This window comes from Garra rufa, chromosome 22 (genome assembly GCF_049309525.1).
Source record: "Garra rufa chromosome 22, GarRuf1.0, whole genome shotgun sequence".
In the NCBI taxonomy this organism is placed as follows: domain Eukaryota; kingdom Metazoa; phylum Chordata; class Actinopteri; order Cypriniformes; family Cyprinidae; genus Garra; species Garra rufa.
In genome coordinates this window covers 25,319,344-25,336,118 of record NC_133382.1, presented here as the reverse complement: position 1 = coordinate 25,336,118, position 16,775 = coordinate 25,319,344, and the positions used below count along the sequence as shown (strand labels likewise).

The following is a 16,775-nucleotide window of genomic DNA, read 5'->3' as shown; positions in this document are numbered from 1 at the left end:
CTTTTGTTGTATTTTATATCAAATAAATGCATGGTTGTTAAGCAGAAGAGACTTCTTTAAAAAACAATTTAAAAAATGACTAGTAGTGCAATATAAAAATATTGACATTTTGATTAAAATTAAAGACAAATAGATGAATTTTAAACTAAACGTCACAGTATAATTATTTATATTTAGTGAAATTACAATAAGATTAGTTTAATTATAGTTGAATTTATTATCTCAGTGTATTGTGCTTGCTTAAAGCGGTTAACGTTCTATTATAAAAAGTAGATTTTGTGAAAAGGGGGAAAAATGCAGTTAATTTTGCAATTGGTTTAGATTTGGCTTCCGTCTGAACAATTCCTCATTTGACCGTTAGAGGACGCTTCTACTGTAACCCGGAATTAGAAGTTACAAAACCAGAGGAAGCGTTGCCACTTTCTTCCGGTGAACGAAACAACAACATTGCTGAAGAGATGGCAGAGATCGGGGAAGACGAGCTCAAACAGCTCGAATATTTGTCTTTGGTGTCTAAAGTTTGTACCGAACTTGACAACCATTTGGGAATCAACGATAAGGACCTTGGTAAGTTTATACTTTTGACTCGACCGCGTGTCACGTTGTTGGTAGCCGTGTCGTGAATAGCTGGTTAGCCTGTTTCTACCTGTGGAATAAGTGTTTGTGTGTATAAACTTTAACTGGAAAAGCTAATTTGTGTTATTAAATGCAGTTCAGTCGCCCTAATATATTACACTTTTCGTTTATCTAGAATCATTTTACATATAAAGTCTGGTTGCTGTCAGTAGCGTGGTCGAACTGCAATAGCACGTTGTTTCTTTGGAAATGTCTTTCTCATTTTGAAGTTATTTGAAAGCTGTTAGTTATTTAATGATACTAAATACAGAGACTTTTTTGTGTGTATAGAAGTCTGTCGTAACATTCTGTTGGTGTATGTGTTTTTCAGCTGAGTTTGTAATCAGTCTTGCTGAGAAACATCCATCCATTGATGCATTCAAGTCAGTGCTGGTTAAAAATGGAGCCGATTTCACAGTAAGGATTTTTAAAATCTCTTCTGTCAAAAATGTGTTTTTACAGTTTTGTGTGTTTTAGGCATATCTAACCCATCATGTCATCTCTGTCCCTTTAGGATTCACTCGTTAGCAATTTGCTTCGTCTCATTCAAACCATGCGTCCTCCTGCAAAAACATCTACCAGTAAAGGTAAGGGCATTCAGAGTAAATTTTTCATGCCGTATTGACACATTTTCCTATGTCCTGAATCTGATAATAATTTTCTTATGTGATTTTTATTTATTTATTTATTTCGTAGCCTCTCATTCTGTGGTTAAGCCAAAGAATGAAAAGGACAAGCTGAAAGAGCTGTTTCCAGCTCTATGCAGACCTGACAATCCCACTACTAGGGTAATTATGTTATATTAATTCTGTATAACTGTAAATGTGTTTTTAATCAATAGTAATCACTTATGGATCATGAACTACAGTTAAAGTCAAAAGTTTACATCTGCAAAATGTTATTTTACCAAAATAAGAAAGATCAGACAAAATGCATGTTATATTTTATTTATTACTGACCTGAAAAAGATTGCACAAAATGCATTTACATATTGGCAACAAGAGAAAATAATAGTTGAATTTATAAAAATGACCTGTTAAAAAGTTTACATACACTTGATTCTTAATACTGTGTTGTTACCTGAATTAATTGTTTTTGGTGGTAGTTGTTAATGAGTGCTTTGTTTGTCCTGAACAGGGTTATTTTTATAAATTCAACTTATTTTCTCTAGTGGACTATATGTAAACATTTCATGTGAAATATCAAATAAGTCAGTGCTAAATAAAAAAATAACATGTATTAATGCATGATCCCTCTTATTTTGGTAAAATAATTAACATTTTGCAGATTCTGCAAGGTGTATGTTAACTTTTGACTTCAACTGTGTATCTGTTCTTAGACTATGCTGGATGAGGATGATGTGAAAGTTGCAGCTGATGCCATGAAAGAGTTGGAGATGTTTATGCCCAGTGTTAGCAGTTCAGAACCTAGCAGCAGTAAACACAGGTGAGGACCTTCTCTAACATAAAATAGATACCCCTGAATTAAATATTGTTGCTTTTTATCATGCAAGTGTCATCTGTCCTAGATCTGAAACCAGCAGTAAGAAGAAGCGGAGGAGCAGAAGCCGCAGTCGGAGCCGAGATAGAGATAGAGAACGAGATAGGGATAGGGACAGAGACAGACGGAGACGGCATCGCTCTCGCTCCCGTTCCAGATCTCGCTCTAATGATAGAGACAGAAGAAAGCGCAGGAGCCGCTGGCACTCTCGCAGCAGGTCCAGGAGTCCTGCACGGGGAGACAGAGACAAAGACCGAGACAAAGACAAAGACAAAGGCTCAGACCGCTGGAAGGACAAACATGTGGACCGGCCCCCACCGGAGGAGCCATCTGTGGGGGATATCTACAATGGCAAAGTCACCAGTATTATGCAATTTGGATGCTTTGTGCAGTTAGAAGGCCTCAGGTATGTTTGACATACAGTAAATGTAATTTTAAAGCTATTGAAATTGTGAGTGTATGATATTAAACCGTTTTTCTCTCATCCTTCTATAAAGGAAACGCTGGGAAGGCTTGGTCCATATTTCAGAGCTTAGGAGAGAAGGTCGGGTAGCAAATGTGGCAGATGTGGTCAGCAAAGGTCAAAGGGTCAAAATTAAGGTGCTGTCCTTCACTGGATCCAAAACAAGTCTCAGTATGAAGGTGAGTGAGCTCTTAACAAAAGAAAATGGACAGAACTGCCTACATTGAGGTCCAAAACTCACTAATTTAGAGAACATTAAGAGCTGGGGTGAAAACTTTTGAACTGAATGGAGATGCATATATTTTTCTTATTTTGCCAAAATATCATGTTTTTTTTTAATTTAGCACTGCTCTTCAGAGGCTACAGAAGATAGTTACATGTTTCCTAGAAGATAAAATAAGTTAAATCTACCCTGATTTTAAAATTCAAAATCTTTTCACCCCCCGAGCTCTTAATGCATGTTTTTCCCTTCTGGAGCATCAGTGAGCGTTTAAACCTTCTGTAATAGTTGCATATGAGTCCCTCAGTTGTTCTCGGTGTGAAAAGATGGATCTCAAAATCATACAGTCATTTTTGGAAAGGGTTCAAATACACAAATGCTGGAAAACCAAATAATTTGTGTGACCTGAAGTATTTTTCTGAAGAACAGAGGGCAGTTTAAGTGTTCAGGACAAACAAGGGACTCATGAACAACTATCACTAAACAAAAAAAAAAACACCACTGTGGATCATTCAGATAACAACAGTGTTAAGAATCAAATGTATGTAAACTTTTGAAACGGGCCATTTTTATAAATTACTCTAATTTTCTTTTGTGGACTATGTGTAAACATCTTTTATGTGAAATATCTTATTCCGGTTGTCAGTACTAAATAAACAACATGCATCTTGTATGATCCCTCTTATTTTGGTAACATTTTGCACATTCTGAAAGGGGGACGTAAACTTTTGACCTTAACTATATTGACTAATTACTGTGCATTATATGTGGGCTGATTTTTGTTGGGTTGTCTTTCTTTCACAAGGATGTTGACCAGGACACTGGTGAAGATCTGAACCCTAACAGGAGGAGAAATGTGGGTGGTGAAGGTCAGGAAGAGTCGGCCATGAGGAATCCTGACAGACCCACCAACCTCAATCTGGGCCATGCTCCAGAGGTAGAGGACGACACATTGGAACGCAAAAGACTCACCAAGATCTCTGATCCGGAGAAGTGGGAAATCAAACAGGTGCATGGCCATCTTTAATGTGATATTGTATTTATTCCTTGTTATAACATTTCTTATGTTCATATTTTAACATCCTGATATGTCTGTTTTTAGATGATTGCTGCCAATGTGTTGTCTAAGGAGGAATTCCCAGACTTTGATGAAGAGACAGGAATTCTGCCTAAAGTTGATGATGAGGAGGGTATGAGTTGCATTATCCTTTTTACCATGCCTTAAAATATAATCCTTCTTTCCAATACAAAAAGTCATTTTTGGTGAAGCACCTCTAGCTGCCTAAGTAGCTGCCTCCAATTTTGTCTGTTGTGGTTTGTCTGTCAGATGAGGATTTGGAGATTGAGCTGGTGGAAGAGGAACCTCCATTCCTGAGAGGACACACCAAACAGAGCATGGACATGAGTCCTGTCAAGATTGTCAAGGTAGGTCAAACTACTGACACTCTCACTCTACAGCTGCCTGAGCAATGTAGGAAGCAAAGTTCTTGATTTTATTGCTCTAGACATTAATCTGTGATTTTACATATGCATATATATTGTTGTTTTCTGGCAGAACCCCGATGGATCTCTCTCCCAAGCAGCCATGATGCAGAGTGCCTTGGCCAAAGAGCGACGGGAGGTAAAACAGGCCCAACGAGAGGCTGAAATGGACTCAATTCCTATGGGCCTTAACAAACACTGGGTGGACCCACTGCCTGATGGTAAGCCATTCAAACTGCATCCTTGCATCTGAATAAGGAACGCTGTTGCGTTCCAATTCTGGAATTTTGGCATTTTTTTACACAGAATAACAAGTGCACAGTAGGGCTGGGCGGTACATCGGTGTCATAGTCAGCACCGGTGTGACATTGCGCCACGACATGGATTTTCTAATACCGTCAATACCGTAAGAAATCAATTATCAACTCGATAATTCAACTCGAACGGCTGCATTTACATCAATAATAGCTCATTCTAAATAAGGCATTACATTTTCTTAAAACGTTCATTTGTGGTCTGAATACCTGTCCTTATACTATATATCTTGTTGTAAACAAAAAAGTAAAACATATTCTTATCAGCTTTACACGTGGTAGGTAAAAGGGGAGTGGCCATTAAACGACTGGTGAAACACCGTGAAGAAAGGTCGGGCCTGTAGCCTATACCAGGGGCGGAGTGGCAATCGGGACGACCGGGACTTTTCCCGGCGGCCGGCCAAAGGATTTACACAGCGGATCACAAATTGAGAGGGCGCGAGGCGAACGCGACCGGCCTGTTAACTTTTACTTTCGATTTTGCGATAACGCACACTCTGTGTAAAGGGAGCAGCACATCTTATAACGTTAATAGATATTTGTCAGTGAGTATCAGATTGCAAATCCTCCAGTCTATGTTTGTAATCTCTCTTTACTTTCGACCCGTGATCATTCAAAAGGTCATTGTACTGTACACTGAGTCCGATTTTCGTATGCGTTTTTTTTTTTTTTAGTTTTCTCATATTCGCCATCCTTATCAAAATGCTTATGGATGCGAAAATGCAGAAAATCAAACACGATCCGATTTTTTTTTTAATTTTATTTATTTATTTTTATTTTTTTATGACGGACGAAAGTTTCAGAGGCAGTGTGTAAACTCGATTAACATAACCTGTATTTTTTTTTTTTTTTAACGTGCAAAAATCTCGGACGAAAATTTCGTACTCGTGTGCAATGACTTTATTAACTCCAGCAGCTCGTGTTGGATGCAGGGTTGCCAAGTCCGTGTTTTTCCCCACAGAATTGGTCTACTTTTAAACTGTTGCCATGGGTTGATTTCCCCAGTTATTTAAAGGTTTTAAATATTGCAGAAATTAAATTTCAATAAATTTTTTTGTTGTTGTTTTGTTGTACACTGTTATGTAAGATCTTTAGGTTTTTTGCAAAAATAAATGTGTTAAGAATGCTGTGTTGATAAGGATACCTACCATTTACTTATTATATTATAAAAATATTAACTTAAATATTATATATTATTATTAAATATATATATATATATATATATATATATATATATATGTGTATATAATATATTAAATATTCACATACTAAAGGGACAGGACAGGCTACTCCTCCCAAAATGTAAAAAAAAAAAAGAAGTAATACCGTGATATTATACCGTCACCGTTCAAAAGATGAAAAATACCGTGATATTAATTTTAGGCCATATCGCCCACCCCTAGTGCACAGATAGCTATAGAAGGGCGTTTCTGGCACACAAAAAAAATTGTCCATGAAGGCTGGAAGTGAAAAACTCCTTATATTCAGGTGTGCAGAATTATTAGGCACATTTTCTTTTACAGATAAAATGAGCCGAAAAAAGAGATTTACCTCAGACTGAAAAGTCAAAAACTATTAAATGCACATGAGAAGGATGCAATACTGGAATTTGCAAAGTTAAGGCATGACCACTGGACAAAAAAATCACTCGTTGCGTCTGCATTGTCAGAAAAAACAGATGGAGGAGAAAAGATGCATGTTAATTGCAAAAAAAAGTAAGAATTAATGTTAAGAATTAGATATGAAATCATCAGGAACCATTTAGTCTCCAGCGCCGCCGTTTTCCAGAACTGCAACCTACCTTGAGCCTCCAGAAGTGCAATGTGTCATGTTCTCAGAGACTTTGCTTGGGCAAAAAATCCTAAAAAATGACCCTCAATTAGTAAGAATAACATTCTGAAGTGTTGTGAAATACATTTTTTTTATAGGCTTTATAGACAGATGAGTTGAGAGTGGCTCTTGAAGGACCAGCACCACATCCTCTTGTAGCACTCTTTCGAGTTTATCCTCTAAAAACTGGCAGTAAGTTTTGGGACTTCAGTTTTAGTCCATCTCCTATCCTGAAATGTGTGTCTTGCAGAGATGGACCAAAATGAACTTTTAAAACTTACTGCCAGATTCTGGAAAATATATTTTTGGAAGAATGCTACAAGAGGATGTGGTGCTGGTCCTTCAAGAGCCACTCTCAACTCTCCATGTATTTCACAACACTTCAGAATGTTATTCTTATTAATTAAGGGTCATTTGCCCTAGCAAAGTCTCTGAGAACCTGACACATTGCATCCTTCTCATGGGCATTTAATAGTTTTTGACTTTTCAGTCTGAGGTAAATATCTTTTTTTGACTCATTTTATCTGTAAAAGAAAATGTGCCTAATAATTCTGCACACCTAAATATAAGGAGTTTTTCACTTCCAGCCTTCATGGACAATTATATATCACTTATAAATAATTAAATACAAAATGAATAGTAGTTATTAAGATTGATGTGGTTTGGAATTGGTCAAATGTGCTTGGAAAAAAAATATGACGACAATATCAACGTGCTTAATAATTTTGTACACAGTGTAATAAAGTCGCAGTTCTGAGAAATAAAGTGGCAAAAAAGGAATAAAAAATGCATTGGAAAAGTAGTAACATTTTAAGACTAAAATAAAATTAAATGTTGTATATATATATATATGTATGTAGTGAAGTAAGTAAGTAAGCGGAAGTTTCACAGTCCATGTTCTCCAATTACAAAAAAAAGAACAAGCGGTTATGTAATAAGAAAGACGCTGGTAATCCCAGATAAACTTCCTTCCTATTTGTCCATACTGTGGTTTAGGGAGTTCATAGATGGCCATCTGATTTCCTGAGTTCTGCTATCATGGCAGATGGTGGCTGGTCTGCACATAACAAGCCTATCTCTGATGCTCGTATGCCCTCTGGCTTTGAATGAGCTCAAGTCTGTTATCATGTTTGTGCATCTCTAATAAATGCTTTTTTATTTTCTGTCTTCACACGCTCACCATCCATACAGTCGACGGCAGGCAGATAGCTGCCAACATGAGGGGCATAGGTATGATGCCCAACGACATCCCAGAATGGAAGAAACACGCCTTTGGTGGCAACAAGGCCTCCTATGGAAAAAAGACTCAACTTTCTATCCTAGAGCAAAGAGAGAGTCTTCCTATCTACAAGCTCAAAGAGCAGCTCATTCAGGTGTGACCTCAGCTGATACATATATTTATCCTAAGCTAGATTTTAATTTAGTTATGTTCATGGATTCAACTTTGTGTCTTTTACAGGCTGTCCATGACAACCAGATCCTAATTGTGATCGGTGAGACTGGCTCAGGAAAGACGACTCAGATCACTCAGTACCTGGCTGAGGCTGGATACACTACACGGGGGAAGATCGGGTGCACACAACCCAGAAGAGTGGCTGCCATGTCTGTGGCTAAAAGAGTGTCGGAGGAGTACGGTTGCTGTTTAGGTCAAGAGGTAGGTGCTTACACAACCTAGGCAACAATGATCTAACATTTGACCATAATAATTTGAAACTGAACTCTTTTTGCGTCTGTGCAGGTTGGCTACACCATCCGTTTTGAGGACTGCACAAGTCCTGAGACTGTCATCAAGTACATGACGGATGGTATGCTGTTAAGAGAGTGTCTGATTGACCCAGATCTGGGCCAGTATGCCATTATTATGTTGGATGAGGCCCACGAAAGAACCATTCATACAGACGTACTCTTTGGCCTGCTCAAGAAGGTACAGTTCACAAATTGAGGCTTTGTTCACACAGTTTATGAGTGTTAGGGTCAATTAAAAAAGTAATATTTTTATTTAGCAAGGATGCATCAGATTGATCAAATGTGATCGTAAAGACTTTAGCGTTGTTACAATTAATTTATATTTCAAAAAATGTATCGCAGCTTTCGCAAAAAGAGAAGAAATGCTACTTGAGTGCCAAATTATCTTATTAAATTAAAGAAGACTGATGTAATGGCTGCTGAAAATTCAGCATTGCAATACAATAAATTTTAAAGTGTATTAAAATAGAAAAGCTTTGTTTTACACTACCAGTCAAAAGTTTTTAAACGGTAAGATTTTATTTATTTAAAATAATAAGTCTCTTCTCCTCACCAAGCCTGCGTTTATTTGATCCAAAGTACAGCAAGCAGTAACATTTTAAAATATTTTTACTATTTAAAATGACAGTTTTCTGTTTGAATACATTTTAAAATGTTATTCATTCCTGTGATTTCAAAGCAGAAGTTTTAGCATTATTACTCCAGTCACATGATCTTTCAGAAATCATTCTAATATTCTGATTTGCTGCTCAAAAAACATTTATTGTTATGTTGAAAACAGCTGAGTAGAATTCTTTTAGTTTCTTTGACGAATAGAAAGTTCAGAAGAATTTATTTCTTGACCGACTAAATGCTGATCTTTGGATCCTTCAATTTATTAACAAATCCTGAAAGAAAATTTACTCAACTGTTTTAAATATTGATAATGATTAAAAAAATGAATTTCTAGAACAGCAAATCATCATATTAGAATGATTTCTGAAGGATCATGTGACACTGAAGAGTGAAGACTGGAGTAATAACACTGTAAATTTAGCTTTGATCACAGGAATAAGTTACATTTTAAAATATATTTAATTAGAAAGCAGTTATTTTAAATTGTAAAAATATTTGACAATTACTGCTTTTGCTGTATTTCGAATCAAATAAATGCAGGCTTGGTGAGCAGGAGAGAATTTTAAAAAAATCTTACTGTTCAAAAGCTTTGACTGGTATATTCATATTGTAGTAATATTTCACAATATTACTGTTTTTAGTGTATTTTTAATCACTAAATGCAGCCTTGGTAAACATTTAAAAAATCTTTTAGGAATAGTTATAAAAACTGTAAAATAGTTTTTTTTTTTTTTACTTGTTTTAAAGTGTACAATAAACAACTTAAAAATAAATTTAACTTAAGTGCTTAGATTAGTCCATCTTGTTATTTATGTATTTATTTTTGTTTTATTTAGACTGTACAGAAGCGAACTGACATGAAGCTCATTGTGACATCTGCCACGCTGGATGCCGTGAAATTCTCTCAGTACTTTTACGAAGCACCTATTTTTACTATCCCTGGTCGTACATATCCAGTGGAAGTTTTGTACACTAAAGAACCTGAGACTGACTATCTGGATGCCAGTCTGATCACAGTCATGCAGATTCACCTCACTGAGCCTCCAGGTAACTTTTTGAACAGTTCTTCATAGAAAAACCTATGAAAATGAGCTTCCTTTAAAAAAAGTTATTTAATGTGCAGGTGACATCTTGGTGTTCCTGACGGGTCAGGAGGAGATCGACACTGCTTGTGAGATCCTGTATGAACGAATGAAATCCCTCGGCCCTGATGTCCCAGAGTTAATCATCCTTCCAGTCTACTCTGCCCTGCCCAGTGAAATGCAGACTAGGATCTTTGACCCAGCACCACCTGGAAGTAGAAAGGTACCATCCATGCTTTATTTTCTCTGTGGTCACCTCATATCACAACATCTTTTCCTGAAAATTTAAATCACTTATAAATCTTAACAAACTTTTTGTTTTTTTTTGTTTTTTTATAGGTGGTCATTGCTACTAACATCGCAGAGACTTCTTTGACAATTGATGGAATCTACTATGTGGTGGATCCAGGTTTTGTCAAGCAGAAGGTTTATAACTCCAAAACTGGAATTGATCAGCTAGTGGTCACCCCCATCTCCCAGGTAAACATCTTTTCATAATGACCCAGACTACATGCAGTATACAGTTGAGGTCAAAAAATTACATTACCTTGCAGAATCTGCAAAATGTTCATTATTTTACCAAAATAAGAGGGATCATACAACATGCATGTTATTTTTAGTACTGACCTGAATAAGATATTTCCCATAAAAGATGTTTATATAGAGATAAAAAATAATAGTTGAATTAAAAGACCCTGTTAAAATGTTTACATACACTTAATTCCTTATACTGTGTGGTTACCTGAATGAACCACAGCTGTGTTTTTTTTTTTTTTTTTTTTTGTTTAGTGATAGTTGTTCATGAGTCCCTTGTTTGTCCTGAACAGTTAAACTGCCTGCTGTTCTTCAGAAAAATCCTTCAGGTCCCACAAATTATTTGGGTTTTCAGCATTTTTGTGTATATGAACCCTTTCCAACAGCCACTGTATGATTTTGAGATCATCTTCTCACTTTGAGGACAACTGAGGGACTCATATGCAACTATTACAGAAGGTTCAAACGCTCACTGATGCTTCAGATGGAAACACAATGCATTAATAGCCGGGGGTGAATTTGAATTTGAAGATCAGGGAAAGTTTAACTTACTTTGTCATCTGGGAAACATGGAAGTATCTTCTGTAGCTTCTGAAGGGCAAAAGAAAAATGTACACCTCTTCATTCCATTCAAAAGTTTACACCCCTGGCTCTTATTGCAAAGTTTTTCCTTCTTGAGCCATCAGTAAAGAAAGTATTTTGTATGATCCCTCTTATTTTGGTAAAAGTAACATTTTGCAGATTCTGCAAGGTGTATGTAAACTTTGACCTCCACTGTACATTAAGTAAGTAGACTTTGTCTCCTAAACCACATTCTTGTGGTCCATAGGCCCAGGCTAAGCAGCGAGCGGGCAGAGCAGGAAGAACAGGCCCCGGGAAGTGCTACAGACTCTACACAGAACGTGCCTACAGAGATGAGATGCTCACCACCAACGTACCTGAGATTCAGAGAACTAACTTGGCCAGCACTGTACTGTCTCTAAAGGTACTGTTTAACAGCTTCATGCTGAGTCATCTTGGGTTTTGTATGAAATGCAATGATATTAAAATTCTGGCATGTGCAGATAAGCTAATAATTCTTGTCCTCTAATCAGGCAATGGGCATCAATGACCTGTTGTCATTTGATTTCATGGATGCTCCACCTATGGAGACGCTCATCACAGCTATGGAACAGCTATACACTCTGGGAGCATTGGATGATGAAGGTTTGCTCACACGCCTCGGTCGTAGGGTAAGTTTGCTTGTGTCTATTTTCTTACATTTGTCAATGCTTACTTTTGGTTGTAGCTGCTCAGTTTTCGAAATGAAGTATTAAGTTTCTTGTCACTGTTCCTATCAGATGGCTGAGTTTCCTCTGGAGCCCATGCTTTGTAAGATGTTGATCATGTCCGTCCATCTTGGCTGCAGCGAGGAGATGCTGACCATTGTGTCCATGCTCTCAGTACAGAATGTCTTCTACAGACCAAAGGTACTCCTTTAGCCCACACACGTTAACAGATCCATGAGTGGTCAAGGAACGGTTACATCATTGTGTAGCGTTTTAGGTATCCAAGAAGACTGATCTTAATGATAGTAATCATTATTTTCATCTTAGGACAAACAAGCTTTGGCAGACCAGAAGAAGGCTAAATTTCACCAGCCTGAGGGAGACCACCTGACTTTGCTGGCTGTCTACAACTCCTGGAAGAACAACAAGTTTTCCAACCCCTGGTGCTATGAAAACTTCATCCAGGCGCGATCTCTTCGCCGTGCGCAGGATATCCGCAAACAGATGCTGGGCATCATGGACAGGTAAGGGGGCCTTAAAGAGATACTTCACCCAAAAATGACAATCCTGTCATTAATTACTTGCCCTCATGCCGTTCCAAAACTGTAAGACCTTTGTTTATCTTTGGAACACAATTTAAGATATTTTTGATGAAATCCAAGAGCTTTCTAACCCTGCATAGACAGCAGTTGTGGTTTGAATCTCCTTGTTTTCATAGAATAGAAAGATTTTTAAAACTTCATTGTTATAATTAATATCCTTGGGCTTTTATACTCCATAAGTACACATTTTTCTGTCTTCAGACACAAGCTGGATGTGGTATCATGCGGTAAAGCCACGGTACGTGTACAGAAGGCCATCTGCAGTGGTTTCTTCCGAAACGCTGCCAAAAAGGATCCTCAAGAAGGTTACAGGACCCTCATAGACCAGCAGGTGGTCTACATCCACCCCTCCAGCGCATTGTTCAATCGCCAACCTGAATGGTATGTTTGTGAAAAGAGATTACAACACTAGTAGTATCCATGCTGCTTGTACTAAAGTTAGTTTCACTGCGTTCTTCTCCCCAGGGTGGTGTACCATGAGCTTGTGTTGACCACCAAGGAGTACATGAGGGAAGTGACCACCATTGACCCAAGGTGGCTTGTAGAATTTGCTCCAGCTTTCTTCAAAGTCTCCGATCCTACACGCCTTAGCAAGCAGAAGAAACAGCAGCGGTTGGAGCCGCTTTACAACCGGTACGAGGAACCAAATGCCTGGAGAATATCCAGAGCCTTCAGGCGACGCTAGAACCTTCACACAAGGTCCTCATAGACTGCAAGTGTCCAATACTGCTGCTGAAGAAAATGTTGACTTTGTGGTGTTGGCAGAGTGGAGGATAACCTGGACGGAAGCTTAATGTCTATAAAAAAACACGAGGCACTATTTTTTTTTTTTTCCTCAAGTAAGATCCTTTCCACTACTATGAACAAAATGTTTGGATTTAAAGGAGATGTTCCCTCAAAAATAATAGTTAATCAGAATTTCTGCCTTTTTTAAACAGAAGCATTTTATTTTATATTTTAATTTTGGCTGTCTCACTGACATTTAGGATTTAAATGATCCCTACTTTTGTATTTAAAAAATACAAAACCTGAGGAATCAAAATATGAAATTAAATCATCTGGGTTATTTAACCCTGTGTTGAATGCTAAATCTAGTTAATTTGACTTTTTTCAACAAACTATTCCTTTCAAATAACAGTTATTTGCATTTGTATAGTGCAGCTCTTTTTTTTTTTTTTTTTGTCCAGATTCTCTGGAACGACCCATTTGTGTTGTAGAATGTGTGGACAGCACATCCGTCTGGTGCTGAGAGAGAAAGGGTTTTTATTAATTCAGTTAGTTCTTCTGCAGAGGTCTGGTCATGTACAAGTGAACAGGATGTTAAGTCACTTTCACTATCACACACAGATCTCATCCTTATTTGGGACCTCTCTTCTGTTTTAATGCTTAAATTACCAACTCCGCACCGTATCAGTGTATTGGACCACAGTGGAGATTTTGTATCATAGCTCTTTTATTAGAGGAAGCGATGGAGGATGGAAATGTCCTGCAGTTTTTGATATTGTTACAGCTTATGTTCTGTCATATATTGGAGTCATTTTGATGTCAACTTAAATTAAAATCTGTCTTTTTAAAAGTCCTACTTGAGTGATTTTATTTCTTTTTTGTTTGTCTTATAAGAGCCTACATTCCATTTGAACTACATGATTTCATTCTTGAACTTGCCCAATTTTATAGCAAAATAAGGTGGATTTATTAAAACTATATATCTACACTTTTAAAAATAAATTCTAAAATCAGGATTGTATTAAGTAAAAAGAAAAAGGTGAAAAACAGTAGGTTATTAAAGTCCCCATGAATCAAAATTAAAGTTCTTTGGCTTTTAGTATAAATATTAGCCCTAAGGTTATCTATAAGTTAGTGCGCTTCAAAACAACGAGAAAATTCGCGTTTACAAGATATGACCACTCAAAACTTAATACACGTTGAAGCTGCGACTGAGATTAGTTACTTGTTCACAGTGTTAGGGTTTTCTGTATGGTGAATGGCATGTAGTGCACAATGTAGGCGATAGGGAGCGATTTGGACAGTGGAAACGGTAAGTGTTTCATATTGAATCTAGGGGGTAATAATCTATTAGAATTTGGCTGTCATAAAACACAAAATGCGGCTTTACCAAGCTCAACAGCTCTGGCACGAGCCGATATAAATGGAACGCTATTGGCTATTTTAAAAAGTTGGTGGGGTGTGCGAAATGTCGCGCCATGTTTTTCTGTTTCATTTAAAATGATTATTGAAGGTTTTTTCTTCCTGTTGTTTTTTTTTATTTTTATTTTTAAATAAATTAGCCTTAAGATTTCTATAAGCTAGTGTGTTTCAAAACAGTAACAAAACTTGCGGTGAAAATTGAACCAATCAGAATGCGTCTGCTTGTCAATCACGTTGTGCGTTGACAGCTCACTGTCCATATATGGACAGTCGGAAGTCCATAGCGTGAAAGGTGAATTTGGAGCGGTTCATGAGTTTAACGTTTTCTCCATTTCTCACCTGTCACAACGGCAGCCAAACTGAAAAATGTGACAAGACCAAAAAATGAGAAGAGGATGAACATCATTTTGAGAATGTCAATTCGGGTTTCGTCGCTGGAGGGAACTGAGAGCTTGCTATGCCTCTTTTTGTCAGGTAAAAATGCTGAGATTGCTGACCAAGGAATGCATTTTTTGCATTGATAAACATGAGACTCGAGCAATGGAATGGTTAAAAAGGCCGGTGTCATGAGAAATCCAGTCCCCACCCGGAATCGGATCTCCATTTGGACTAGAGTTGTGACGTTCACGAACGAACCGATTCTTTTGAACGGCTCATAAACATGAACGATGGGAGCCGAGTCGCGGCTGGGGGGGAGCCGTTCTTTCTGTCGTTCTTTTTTCCTATGAGTGTTTCACACAGATGCAACCAAATTATTCCCGGATGGTCTACTACTTAACTTAAGATTTCGAAGTGCGGATCAATGCACACTCTAACGGATAATATTGCCCACAACACATTGCGCGGTGAACGAGGATCCGATTAGAACTACAAACACGCATAAAAATTGTTTAAAAAAAACTACAAACATGGCGGATACGCGCTACCAACGGACAGGTAGAGAAAGGGGTTTTTGAGATAACTAATCAATGTGTAACCTTATAAAAAATATTTAAATAATGTTATCCATGGTATATTTCATGTGCAGCAACATTATGAACTTTTATAATGATAGGTTTGGTCATTAACTTTTAAATGCATCATTATGCAAACACGAGCAAAGTTCTCGGCATAAAAGACTAGTATAAGAATGTGCCTCTTCATTTCTCTCTAATACGCTAGGAAATCAAATTAAACGAAATGTAGATGATATTAACTGACAAGGCAGTTTAAACAGTGACAGGATTTAGGTAACTAAGCAACAGACTAAGTACTAGTATGTCCCAAAGCTTGCCTACTTTTCTGCTACATACTCAAAAGTATGTACTTTTTCTTCACAAAAAGAGTACATACTTTAAGGGCATAGTATAAGTATGCGAATTGGGACGCAGCAACACACTTTGTACTAAAGGTAAATCCAAAATAGTGATGCCACTGTCTAAGCAGAGGGATGTTGTGCAACCCTAAGGAAAATAGTCCACACATGACAAATGAGGTAATAATCAATATTTCAGAATAATTCAAACTCAGATATTGGTGTGTGATCTCACCTCATAATTCCTCCCAGTGATTATTTCCAGGATAAACTGAGATGCCCCCAAACTGGCTTCTTAAAACTGACTAAATATTTAAAAAAGAGCCAAAAGAGCCGTTCTTTTGAATGGCTCTTTGAAAGGAACGGATCGCCAAGATCCGGATCCCCTCAAAGAGCCATAAATCCCATCACTAATTTGGACCCAGAGTGATCTTATTGGTTCAATTGACTACTAATGGGTATTATTTTTAGCGCCTGATTACAATTCCTGCAAAATCACGTTATATTTAATATAGTTAGAAATGCGTTATAATGACCATTAATGTGTTTTAAATTGCATAGTAGAATTATGTTTTTAAAACATAATAGAACAGCATTTTACACTAGTGAATTATTCTCGTTTTCTAAATATACATTGACAATTAAAACCACTAAAAAATTGATTTATTCGTGCATTATTTATCAGACGTTATAGTGCTATATTTAAATACGTTTTTTTTTTCATAAAGAAATTGTGGTTAATTACAAATTTACACGTTATTAAATTACTTTTTTATAGTATAATTACATAATTGTAGATGTATAATATGTATGTTGGTTTTTATAAAAAATATAAAACATTTTTGATCAGGCATTACCGTCGGGATCCTAAAGGAGACCCGATTCTGGGGCGGACTCGATTTCTCACTACACATGCAAAATCTCAAGTGTTTTGAACGTTTTAAGAAAGCATGTTTATAAATATAGGAAAAGCAGCACAGCGTTATAAAAAAAACGCCTCTAGAAAAGGCCTTTGTTTCACTCGAGTTCTAGAACGGCTAATATTGCGTATAACGTTAGCAA

At 37.1% G+C, this 16,775-nt stretch overlaps 1 protein-coding gene across 1 annotated transcript; it reads left to right on the top strand.

Moving 5' to 3' along the window:
- Positions 1-415: 415 nt before the first annotated feature.
- dhx8 (DEAH (Asp-Glu-Ala-His) box polypeptide 8) lies at positions 416-13,850 on the top strand. The gene is made up of 23 exons (XM_073827657.1): positions 416-567; positions 947-1,032; positions 1,130-1,202; positions 1,312-1,403; positions 1,955-2,061; positions 2,144-2,521; positions 2,613-2,757; positions 3,604-3,807; positions 3,901-3,988; positions 4,126-4,223; positions 4,354-4,501; positions 7,616-7,797; positions 7,884-8,078; positions 8,163-8,348; positions 9,622-9,832; positions 9,909-10,090; positions 10,207-10,347; positions 11,231-11,386; positions 11,496-11,633; positions 11,742-11,870; positions 11,997-12,193; positions 12,473-12,652; positions 12,737-13,850. The coding sequence occupies exons 1-23, from the start codon at positions 459-461 to the stop codon at positions 12,954-12,956; spliced, it is 3,645 nt and encodes a 1,214-aa protein (XP_073683758.1). The 5' UTR covers positions 416-458; the 3' UTR covers positions 12,957-13,850.
- The last annotated feature ends 2,925 nt before the right edge of the window (positions 13,851-16,775 follow it).

What these genes read in the sequence shown, in the direction of transcription:
- dhx8 (XM_073827657.1), top strand. Translation starts at nt 459, where the DNA reads ATGGCAGAGATCGGGGAAGACGAGCTCAAACAGCTCGAATATTTGTCT. An exon ending in AAAATGGAGCCGATTTCACA is followed by an intron (nt 1,033 to 1,129) that starts GTAAGGATTTTT and finishes CTGTCCCTTTAG; the next exon opens with GATTCACTCGTTAGCAATTT. An exon ending in GTCCTGTCAAGATTGTCAAG is followed by an intron (nt 4,224 to 4,353) that starts GTAGGTCAAACT and finishes GTTTTCTGGCAG; the next exon opens with AACCCCGATGGATCTCTCTC.